The 10,663-nt window shown below is 51.4% G+C and overlaps 1 protein-coding gene across 1 annotated transcript; it reads right to left on the bottom strand.

The window, feature by feature from the left end:
• Positions 1-333: 333 nt before the first annotated feature.
• Positions 334-7,215, bottom strand: NOTO (notochord homeobox). The gene is made up of 3 exons (XM_058277966.1): positions 6,792-7,215; positions 2,331-2,545; positions 334-492 (listed from the first exon to the last, which is right to left on the bottom strand). The coding sequence occupies exons 1-3, from the start codon at positions 7,213-7,215 to the stop codon at positions 334-336; spliced, it is 798 nt and encodes a 265-aa protein (XP_058133949.1).
• Between the last annotated feature and the right edge of the window lie 3,448 nt (positions 7,216-10,663).

Below are 10,663 nucleotides of genomic sequence, written 5' to 3'. Positions count from 1 at the left end.
AGACTTCATCCCATCTCTGGGAGGTGTATATTATTACACACCCATTATATTGATGGAGCAAAAAGGCAAAAAGACTCAGTTCGGTAAGTTGGCCAAGGGCATGGAGCTGAAGGTCAAAGTCTATGCCTCTGACCAGTTCATTATTCCGGCTTCCCTGGAGTCAATATAGAAAAGAGGGCCTCGGTTTGACAGGTCAGTTCCGTTTGGGGCCCTGTGACCCTGGGAAGGCCCTTTGACTGTCAAGTCAAATCCAACTGTGGGGTAGGGAGGTCCGGTGGGTGCGTCCAGGATGGACTAGCCCAGACATCCTGGGGGGAGCCTCTGGCCCATTCCTCAGCTGTCCGCTCCTGACTCGGTGTCTTCACTCTGGATGCCAGGGTTGGACCTGCTGGTGGGCTCGATCGGAAAGGTAGCCTTGGCAGATGGGGCCACTGGTTTCAGTTTTTGCTGCTTCTGATACTTGACCCTGCGGTTTTGGAACCAGACCCTCACCTGTAATTGGGGGTGGTAGAGAGATCAGAATGCAAACAGATGTTCCTGTTGATCCCCCATTCCCAGAGTACCCATCCCTCTCTCTTCCTGGCCCAGACTTGCTCTTCCTTCTAAGGGAAGTAGCTCTCCAAAACACCCTTCCCTGTAATTCCAGTTGCCATTCATTCATTCAACAAGTATTTATTGAACTCCTACTATGTCTCAAGCACTGTCCTAGGTGATGGTGATACAGTGGTGAGCAACACAGACATGGTCCCTGCTTGCGTGGACTCAGCCTGGTGAGGGAGACTGCAAACATGTAAAGAAGCAGGGTGACATATTAACAAATGGAGGTGGGGCTGGGGCTGGGGAGGGGGACCCTCCCTGAGGAGCCAGCATTTAAGCTGAGGCTCAGAGAGGGAGAGGCCAGCCTAGGGGGGACAACCTGTACGGAGGCTCTAAGGTGGAACCAAGCTTGGCATGTTTGATCAGAAAGGGGATAGCATGGCTGAAGCATCTGGAAGGAGGGAGGGGAGAAAGTGAAGGGAGGGCAGGTGAGTGGGATTAGGAGTGGCCAGATCACCCAGGACCTTAAAGGCTACAGATAGTGTCAACTTGGGAGATTTCAAGTGAGAGGTGACATAATTTTATTTACATTTCAAGTGAATTGCACATCTGGCTGCTGTGTGAAGAATGGATTAGAGCAGAAGCAGGGAAACAGTTGGGAGACTGTTGCAGTAATCCAGGAAGAGCTGGGGTGAGTGTGTGTGTGTGTAAGTGTGTGTTAGAGAGAGAGAGGACTAGGGATGACGGGGAGAAATGAATAAATTCATGCTGTATTTTGTAGGTGGAAGTGATGAGGCTTGTGGGTGGGCCAGAAGCAGGAGAGACGGTGGAATCAAAGATGCCTAGGTTTTTTGAGCAACTGGGTGGATGGTGGGATATTTATAAGGAAAAGAACAGATCTGGGGGGAGGGGAATAAAGAATTGAGGTTTAGACTTGTTAAATTTGAAGTGCCTGCCCATGAGACATCCAAGTGGAGACATGGAGTAGACAGTGAAAGGTACGAGTCAGAAGACGGGGGGGGGGGGGGGGGGGCTGAGGATACACATTTGACCTGGCTTGTAGTGTGGTATTTAAAACCCTGGGAATGGATGAGAGCATCTGGAGAGAAAGAGTTGAGGTCACAGAGGGGAAGAGTAGACAGCAAAGGAAACGGAAGAATTTGCCAGAAAGCTAAGGAAAAAACAAGAGAAAGGGGGTCCTGGAAGCCAAGACAAGAGCATGTTTCAGTAAAGGAAGGAGCGGTCAACTGTATTGGGTACTGTCAGGTGGTGGAATAAGTTGGGGAGAGGAAAGCATCTGGTGGCTTTGGCAACATGGAGGTCATTAGAGACCTTGATGAGAAGCTCTGATGAACTGGTAGGGAAGTCATATTGGAATGACCTAGGGAGTGAATGGGAGCAGGGACCATAGAGAGGTTGAGTGTAGCAAGTTCTAGAGAAGTTTGCAATAGCTGGAGGGGACTATGGGGTCCAAGGAGTGCTTACTATTTTAAATGTCTAGTCCCTTGATTGTCTGCTTCTTTTTTAGCCTGGAAATATTGTAAAATTCTTGATTATAGATTAACATCATGTGCTCTTCCCATAGTGTGATTTCACCTGGGACCATTTTGCTCATCATATGGCAAGTGTGCCAACAGTTAGGGCCTGTCTTCCCCAACAGCCTGGCACAGAAGGCAAAGGCCCGTATCCTTCCTCCCACCCCCCCTCCCAGGCCTCCCAGAGGGTAGCCTCTGTCCCCAGGTGTCCCCAGGTGTCCCCAGGTGCCCAGGCCCCACCGGAGCACCTGCTCCCACCTGGTTCTCCGTAAGGTTGAGCTGGGATGCCAGTCGGGCCCTTTTCTTCCCCACCAGATTGTGCTGTTTTGCAAACACTTTCTCCAGCTCTTCCAGCTGCTCCAAGCTAAACATAGTTCGAACCCTCTTTTGGCATCTCTCGGTGTCAGGAAGGTCCATGACTGGGGTCCAGTCCAGGGGACCCCATAGGCCTTGGTGATGGGCCAGCTCCAAGCCTAGAGGAACCAGCAGGAAGGGAGGTTAGTAGCACCCACCCACCCATCTTGGAGGAAAGAGGACAAGCACACAACTCCACTGCCCTGCCTTCCCTTGGGCCAGGTGATACAGCAGGAGGGGCAGAGTGGGAACAAACTGTGCAGGAATAACAGAAGACAAGTCAATGAGAAAGAAGGGACTAGAAGCTGTGCGGCTACTTCTGCCTCCACTACTCTCCACCCAAATGGCTTGAACTCTGGCCCCTAAAGGAGATGTCCAACTCCATTTCTCCTGATCCCCCCTCTCCTCTCCTTCAAGAGACTCCACCAGATGGTCAGAGAAGGAGCCCCCAGGAGTTCACTTTTTATGCATTCAACAAATACTTTTTTGAGTGCATACTATGTGTCAGGCATGGCAGAAAATCCCTGTCTTCATGGAGCTATGTTTTAGAAGTGGGGGAAACAGATGGTAAACAAGGGAAGTAAGTAAAAGATTGAGAATGTTAGACGACAGGAAGTGCTAAGGAGAAAACTCAAGCAGGGAGAGGGGGACAGGCCGAGTGCGTGCATGGGGAAGTGCAGTTTGCCTCTTTGGAAAGGGTGGCCACCTCACTGAGGTGACACTGAACAGAGCCATTATGTATGACCATACAGCTTGTGCCCTGCCCACGGGCGCCCTGGTGAGAAGATGAGTGGGGTCCGAAATGCTGTCTACTCGCTGCAGGCCAGTTCAGGCCCCCTGACAAGGTGCTGTGTCTGCGTGGAGGTAGGGGCACCCTTTTCTAGCACACACAGGTGCCATCAGCTCCCCAAGCTGTGGGCCAGTAGAGAGATACCCTGAGTTAGGATTTGAAGAGAATGAGGGAATGAGCGCCTGGGCTCTCTGGGAGGAGAGTGGTCCAGGCAGAGGAACAACGGTAGTTTCAGTCCTAAGACCCCTCAATTCCACTAGTTCTGGGAGGCTCCGGGGCTGGCAGAGAGTGCCCCCGAGCAGGGAACCAGGCCAGGGCCCCAGCTGCCCAGACCTGCCTGCCAAGGGCCCCCCAGGCCCACCACGCACCTGCCAAGGCAGGACCAAATAGCCAGGAAAACCCCAGGGGGTTGTCCAGCCTGGTGGACCTGGTCTGTCCTGCGTTGTCCCAGAATCTGGAAAAATTAGGCTATGCTGCAAGGTCCTCTCGTGCTCTGGTTGGAACCCTGGCTACATCATCAATATATGCCTCTGAGCCTTGATTTCCTCATTAGTAAAATGGTAACAAACCTTACAAGGATTTAAGACTATAGTTCTTGTGAGGCGTTTAACATCCAGCAAGAGGACAGCCAAGGGTCCTTATAAATATTATAACTACACAAGAGACAGTTAGCTTTTGGGGAAAGCGGTTATTTCTAAATGGGTAGTCATCAGGAAAACATTAAGCTCGATTCAGATCTATTATTTTGCCCCAAGAAAAAAATCTAAATGGAGCAAATATTCAAACATAAAAAAGTAAACCCACAAAAGTTTAGAAGAAATCGGGGGAGAATTATTTTGTGACTTTGGAGTGGGGACGGACTTTCTAAGTATGACATAAGATGTAGAACTCACTCACAAAAAGATTGAGACATTCAAATACAAAAATATTTTTAAAAATTTTCTGCATGACCAAAAACCTTACTCTAATCAAAGTCAAAGACCAATAAAGGAAAAAAATATCTGCACCTCATTACAGTCAAAGGGCTAATTTCTCCAATACAAAAAGAGCTTCTACAAATGAATTTTCAAAATGACCAAATAGAAAAATGGGCCAAGTACATGAACAGAGAGCTCACAGGAAAGGAAATACAAATGGCTGTTAAGTATGAAAAGACACTCAATCTCCTATTAGAGGAATGCACAATGAACAAACACAAGGATACTATCTCTTTTCTGTTGGTAGAGCTAAGTGGAATAAACACAACTGTGTTGTCAAGGATGCAGGTAAGAGAGTAAGAGTACATCTTGAGCAAAATTACATGAGCACAGGGAAGTGGACTTGGCCCAGTGGTTAGGGCATCCGTCTACCACATGGGAGATCCACGGTTCAAACCCCGGGCCTCCTTGACCTGTGTGGAGCTGGCCCCTTCGCAGCAATGATGCGTGCAAGGAGTGCACTGCCACGCAGAGGTGTCCCCGTGTAGGGGAGCCCCACACACTAGGAGTGCGCCTGTAAGGAGAGCTGCCCAGTGCAAAAGAAAGTTCAGCCTGCCGAGGACTGGCGCCACCCACACAGAGAGCTGACACAACAAGATGAGGCAACAAAAAGAAACACAGATTCCCATGCCACTGACAACAACAGAAGCGGACAAAGAACACCCAGCAAATAGACACAGAGAAAAGACAACTCCAGGGGAAAAATAAATAAAAAATAAATCTTTAAAAAAAAAATTACATGAGCACAGACCCTTTCACCCAGGAAAATCCAGCTAAACTGGAATATCCTACAGGCAGGGTTATTTGTTACAGCACTGTGCATAATAGCAAAAGATAGGGGGAATGGGAAACGGACTTTGGCCCAGTGGTTAGGGCGTCCGTCTACCATATGGGAGGTCCGCGGTTCAAACCCCAGGCCTCCTTGACCCGTGTGGAACTGGCCATGCGCAGCGCTGATGCGCGCAAGGAGTGCCGTGCCACGCAAGGGTGTTCCCCCGCGTGGGGGAGCCACCGGCAAGGAGTGCGCCCGTGAGGAAAGCCGCCCAGCGCGAAAAGAAAGAGCAGCCTGCCCAGGAATGGCGCCGCCCACACTTCCCGTGCCGCTGACGACAACAGAAGCGGACAAAGAAACAAGACGCAGCAAATAGACACCAAGAACAGACAACCAGGGGAGGGGGGGAAATTAAGTAAATAAATAAATCTTTAAAAAAAAAAAAAAAGATAGGGGGAAAAAAGATGGAAAACACTCATTGGGGCCTGATTAAATACATTGTTACATCTTTAAAATAGACCACTCTTTGGCTATAAAAGTTTTTTATGGATGGATATGAAAAGATCTCCAAGACACATGGTCAAGTGAAAAGGGTAAGGTGCAGGGCAGTGCAGATAGTATGTGGGGGGGAAAGGGAAGAAATAACTCATGTAAACATATATGGGCGGGTGTGTTCAGATATTAAGTGTGCATAAAATACTTCTGGGAGAATAAAGAAGCTGTATTACTAGTTGCCTGTAGTGAGGTAACTCGCTGGCTGGGAGACAGGGTTCGAGGGGAAGCTCTTCTCGGTGTATCTTAGTATACATTTTGAAGCTTTGCCTTTGTAAATGTAATATCTATGCAAAAACAAACTTGAAAATGAGTGGTCTACACTGTAAAGTAGTAACCTGCAACTCAGAGAAGGGTGGCTTTGGAGAGATGGGCATGGCTCCCAGGAGCAGTAGCAGGGAGGGTGGGTTTATTTGGACCAGGATGGGAGGCTGGCAAGAGAGATGGCCTCCAACTCCTGCGAGAGGAAAGCCCTGCTGAAAGGGCTTGGAGGACACGCAGGATGGGAGCCGTCCAGGAGCAGGAAGCAGCTGAGGTTGTGGCAGGGATCCTGGTATGGGTGGATAAGCCGGGAACTGATTTTGCTCCTATTATAGGGGATATGGGAAAGCATCCCAACATGACCCATCTCCTGTACCTGGACGATAATGCAGGAGGAGAGAGTTACTTTAACAGCTGAATTCTCCCTGGGATGTAGTGCCTGGCCCCCCAGGGTCCTTCCCACGCCTGCCCCGTATCCTTCGCAGGGCTCGGGAAGCCAGCAGGCTCAGAGCGTTTAAGTGCAGAGCCCGAGCAGGGGAGGCCTCAGCGAACACCCTCGTCTCCCCGGAAAGACAGGGCCGTCGTTTGGGGAAGACAGCGCCTTTGCCAAGTGTCTGAGCGTTATCCAAACGGTAGGAGAGGACCCAGGACCCAAAGAACTCCGTAGAAATCCCCCTTCAAAGGGCGGCAGGGAGCAGGGCTGGGTCCTCCTGCAGCCCCAGCGCTGGCAGGGGCTGTCTCCGGATTCCCTCTGCGCAGCACCCGCATCTTTTGATTTGCACGCGTCCCGCGCCCATCGGGCTTGAGCCACGAGCCAGGGTCGGGTCTCAGGGCGTCACTCGCTCAAGCCTGTTTTAACTTGACGGCCAAGGGTTGCGCCGTAGTGGCCCGTCCCGCTCCATCCGTTGGTTCTCAGACTGAGGAAGCTCTCTAGTCGGTACCTACTGTCGCGGCCTCCACTCTCCACCCCCCCACACACACACCCCATTTCCCCAGGCGCCTGCACCCCGTACCTGTGACGTCGAGGCCCTGGAGGCCACAGAAGTGAGCCACACGCAGCCCCAGTACAGGGCACGGGGGGCACAACGGGTAAAGACCCACGCCCAGGTAGGCGGGCAGCCAGGCGGCCGGGCACGCCCAGGGCAGAACCGGGGACCCGGAGGGCGCGGTCCAGAGGCCCCGGGCGGGGCAGGCGGCGACCGAGAGCGGGGAGGCGGCGGGCGCGCCCGGGTCGGGCCTCGCCAGGATGGCCTCGACGGAGAAGGAGGACTCGAGGCGCCCGGACACGCTCCGGACGCGCCGGGCATCCGTACGCAGGGGCGAGCCGGGGGCCGCGAGGCGGCGAGGGAGTGCGGGAGAGCGGCCTGAGCGCGGCGGCGGGACCGCGGCGCCCGACGGAGCGGGCGGCGGGCGGCGGCGCGGCGCGGGGCTGGGCATGGCGCGGCTCACCCGGGCGGGCGACGGCAGGGACGCCCGCGGCTGCGGGACGGCGCGGCGCGCGCGGGAGGCGCGTGAAGACCCTGCGCCGGGTCCGAGGCCCGCGGGCGGGAACTGCCGCAGCTGGCCGCGGGGGCTCTTAAATTTGGCGGGGCGGGGCGGGGCCGGGGGCGGGCGCGTTCCTTCCGCGCTCGGGGGACCCAACCCAGCGTGGAAGCTCCCGGACGCCCCGCGGCGCGCCCCTCCTCCCCGGGCGAGGCGGGGTGGCCCAGCGCCAGGGAGTGTACTCCCTTCTCCCGCATCTAAAAATGAGCGCCCTGGAAAGGACTCTGAGCCCGCTGCGCTTGCCGCGGGGTCCTGGGTGAGCCGGCCAGCCGCTAGGCGCCGTCTTTCCTCCTCTCCCCGGGACCTCGCCAGGGCAAGCTGTGATAGGCGATGGGATCCGGCAGTGCCTGCCAAGGACCGCGCCGACTGAAAACTACTACTACTACTACTGTTTCATTTACAAGAATTGTTCAAAGTAAAGTTCCCATCCTGTCCCCAGCCGCCCAGTTTCTCTGCCTGGAGACACCCCTGTGATCACCAATTTATGTGGGAACCTTCCAGGGAAATTCTGCACCCACATCACCCAAGGCCCCACTGGAAAGATCTTTCCTACACCCCAAGACGTGCAAGCGAAAAAATTCACACAGAGGATTTATAGAGTCTATTGAGTATTGGGACCCAGATTAAGAATTCTAATTGCCGATGCACAGAAGTTGACGGCCCACGAAACTCCTCACGTCAGGTGGGTTGGGGACGGGCATTTGAACCCCCATTTCACAGGTGGGTCATCAGTACCTACTAGCCGCTGTCTTTGGGCAACTTACAAGTTCCTGTTGGTGTGTCCTCACTTGTAAATTGTAGTCACAGAGCCTACCCCATGGGGTTGCTTTGAGGATTACATGCGTTCATGCATGTAAAACACGTAGAACTGGCCGGGTCCCCGCGGCGCCCGTGGGGCTCCCGTCGCGTTGCGCCTCCCCCAACCAAAGCCTAACGTGAAACGACCGAGCGAGGGCGGTTTGGGACACGGACCTATTCCTTCTACTCCTCCGGGCAGCTGCGGGAGGAGGCGTGCCCGGGACCGGCTGCGCTCCCCGCCTCCGTCCCGCGGTTCCTAGGGCAAATGCTGGCTCCGCCTCCTAACCGCCTCCGGGTAGCCTGGAGGGTGAGACCGTCCCGGTGGAAGTGAGAGGCGGGCCCTGCTGTCCCGGGCCAGGCTCCACGCGTTCTGGTCTGGGGGTGCTGGGTCAGAGGAGAGGGAAGCACACGGGGCCTTGGAGAAGGGGCGTGGGCGGGATGGGAAGAGGGGCTCTCGCTGGTCCGAGGTTAGAATTCTGGTTGTTGGTGGTGCGGGCCAAAGTTCTAGAGACGCCCCCTTCCCCGATGACTCTCAAATCCTGCACGCCTTACTCAGCCTCTCGAGGGGTGCCTTTTTGACAAGCTTGTCCTCTGAGAGGGAGGGGCGGTGTGACCCAGCAGCAGGACTCGCGAGGAGGCAGGCGGGGACTCACCTTTTCAGGCCCAGACAGACAACAGCTCATGCTGCTGGGGAACAGCGGGGATAGTGAGTGAAAACAGGGATTTTTTTCTTTTTAGAATTGATCAAACCTGGCTTCAAATCCCAGCTTTGTCATTGAACGCTTCTGTGAGCAGGATAAGTGGCTTACTTACTCGAAGCTTAGAGTAAGATCTCAGGGGGAAAGATAAAACTTCCATGATGGGATTGTTGCAAGAATTAAATGAAATAGTATTTTTAGCTACAAACAAAATTAAGTCCTCAAAAACTGATAGCCAGTTTGGAGGGGAGAGACTTGACAATGGGAGATGAGCTGAGCTAAGCTTCTTTTAAGGGGTGCCCTGAGAGAGAGGATGGGGCCAGATATATGGGATCCGGGTAAAGTGTCTGGTCTCTGTCCTTTAGATACTGACACCTGAGACCCCCTAAGGGTTAATGTGACAGCAGCATGCAATCTGGATTTAGGGCAGCAGCCAAAAAATAACAATAATTGTAACAGGAAAGACCCATGACCATTTTGGTAAGACTGCTTTCTCGAATTTATTTTTAGGTGAAAAATATGGTCACTGTGTCTCTAAGCACTGGATTTTCAGTACATAATTCACTACATTTAGGCACATAATTGTCTGTTTTCTGTTGTTTTATTTATTCCCCCATTGCCATAATACAAGTTCCTGAAGGTAGATATTAATATCCCCATTTTGTATATAAGTAAATAGAGAGGTTAACAAACTTCCTAGATTCAAATCCCTTAGCTATGTGTGCTTAAGTAGATTGTAGTTTTAATTTGCATTTACCTGAAGACTATTTATGTTGAGCATCTTTTCATACACTTATCAACCTCCTAAGTGCCTGTTCAAGTGATGTGCTTGGTTTTTGTTTTGCATTGCTATCTTTTTCTTATTTCTTTGTGAGAATATACATGTATAGATATTGGTATTTTGGAATCAAGTCCTAATTGCAATATATATATATAGAAGCAAATGTCTTTTCCCCACTTTGGCCTCCCTTTTCATTCTTTTAATGGTTTATTTTTGATAACAAACATTCCTAATTTTAATAAAGTGTAGTGATGTGCATTTGTGTCCTTTTCTTTTAAAGATTTATTTTATTTACCTCCTCCCCCCCCCCCCCACGTTGCTTGCAGTCACTGTCTGCTCTCTGTCCATTCGCTCTCTGTGTCTGCTCCTCTTCTCTTCAGGAGGCACCGGGAATGGAACCTGGGACCTCCCTTGTGGGAGAGAGGCCCCCAATCACCTGAGCCACCGCAGCTCCCTGATTTGTTGTGTCTTTCATTGTCTTTCCTCTTTTGTGTCTCTTTTCTCCAGGAGGCACCAGAAATGGAAACTGGGACCTCCCATGTGGTAGGTGGAAGTCGAATTGCTTCAGCCACATCCACTTCCCTGTGTCCTTTCCTTAATAATAATAATAATAAACAGAATAATAGGGTGGTTTGGGGGAAAAATACACCTAATGTAAGAAACAGACTATAGTTAGTAATAATACTTTGACAATGCTCTTTCCTACTTTGTTACAAGTGTTTCACAACAATGCAAGGTACTGGTGGTGGGGTGAGGTGTGGGAGCCCTGTGTGATGTTTCACATGTTTGTTTTGTAAGTTCACAACTTTTACTATACACTTATTGTTTCTGTATGTTCACGTGTGGATGATAAGCTTCAATAAATTATTTTTAAAATGAAAAAGAAAACACTCATTAGAGCAATTTTAGATTTACAGAAAAACTGCCAAAGACACAGAAAGTTCCCTTTAATTACCCTCTTCCCCCAATTTCTCCTATTGATAACATCTTGCCTTAGTACGGTACATTTGTTAAAACCAATGAACCAGTGTTGACACATAATTTTTATTGTTTTTTTTTTTGTTGT

The sequence above is a fragment of the Dasypus novemcinctus genome, chromosome 17, assembly GCF_030445035.2.
Source record: "Dasypus novemcinctus isolate mDasNov1 chromosome 17, mDasNov1.1.hap2, whole genome shotgun sequence".
NCBI classification, from domain to species: domain Eukaryota; kingdom Metazoa; phylum Chordata; class Mammalia; order Cingulata; family Dasypodidae; genus Dasypus; species Dasypus novemcinctus.
Note: the sequence above shows the minus strand (reverse complement) of the source record. Positions and strands in the feature narration are given on the sequence as shown.

Bases quoted from the DNA above. Each gene is read 5' to 3' on its own strand.
- NOTO (XM_058277966.1), bottom strand. From the start codon at position 7,215: ATGCCCAGCCCCGCGCCGCGCCGCCGCCCGCCGCCCGCTCCGTCGGGC. The intron at 2,546-6,791 runs GTACGGGGTGCA...TGGTTCCTCTAG, and splicing joins CCAGGGCCTCGACGTCACAG to GCTTGGAGCTGGCCCATCAC. The intron at 493-2,330 runs GTGGGAGCAGGT...CCCCAATTACAG, and splicing joins TCAACCTTACGGAGAACCAG to GTGAGGGTCTGGTTCCAAAA.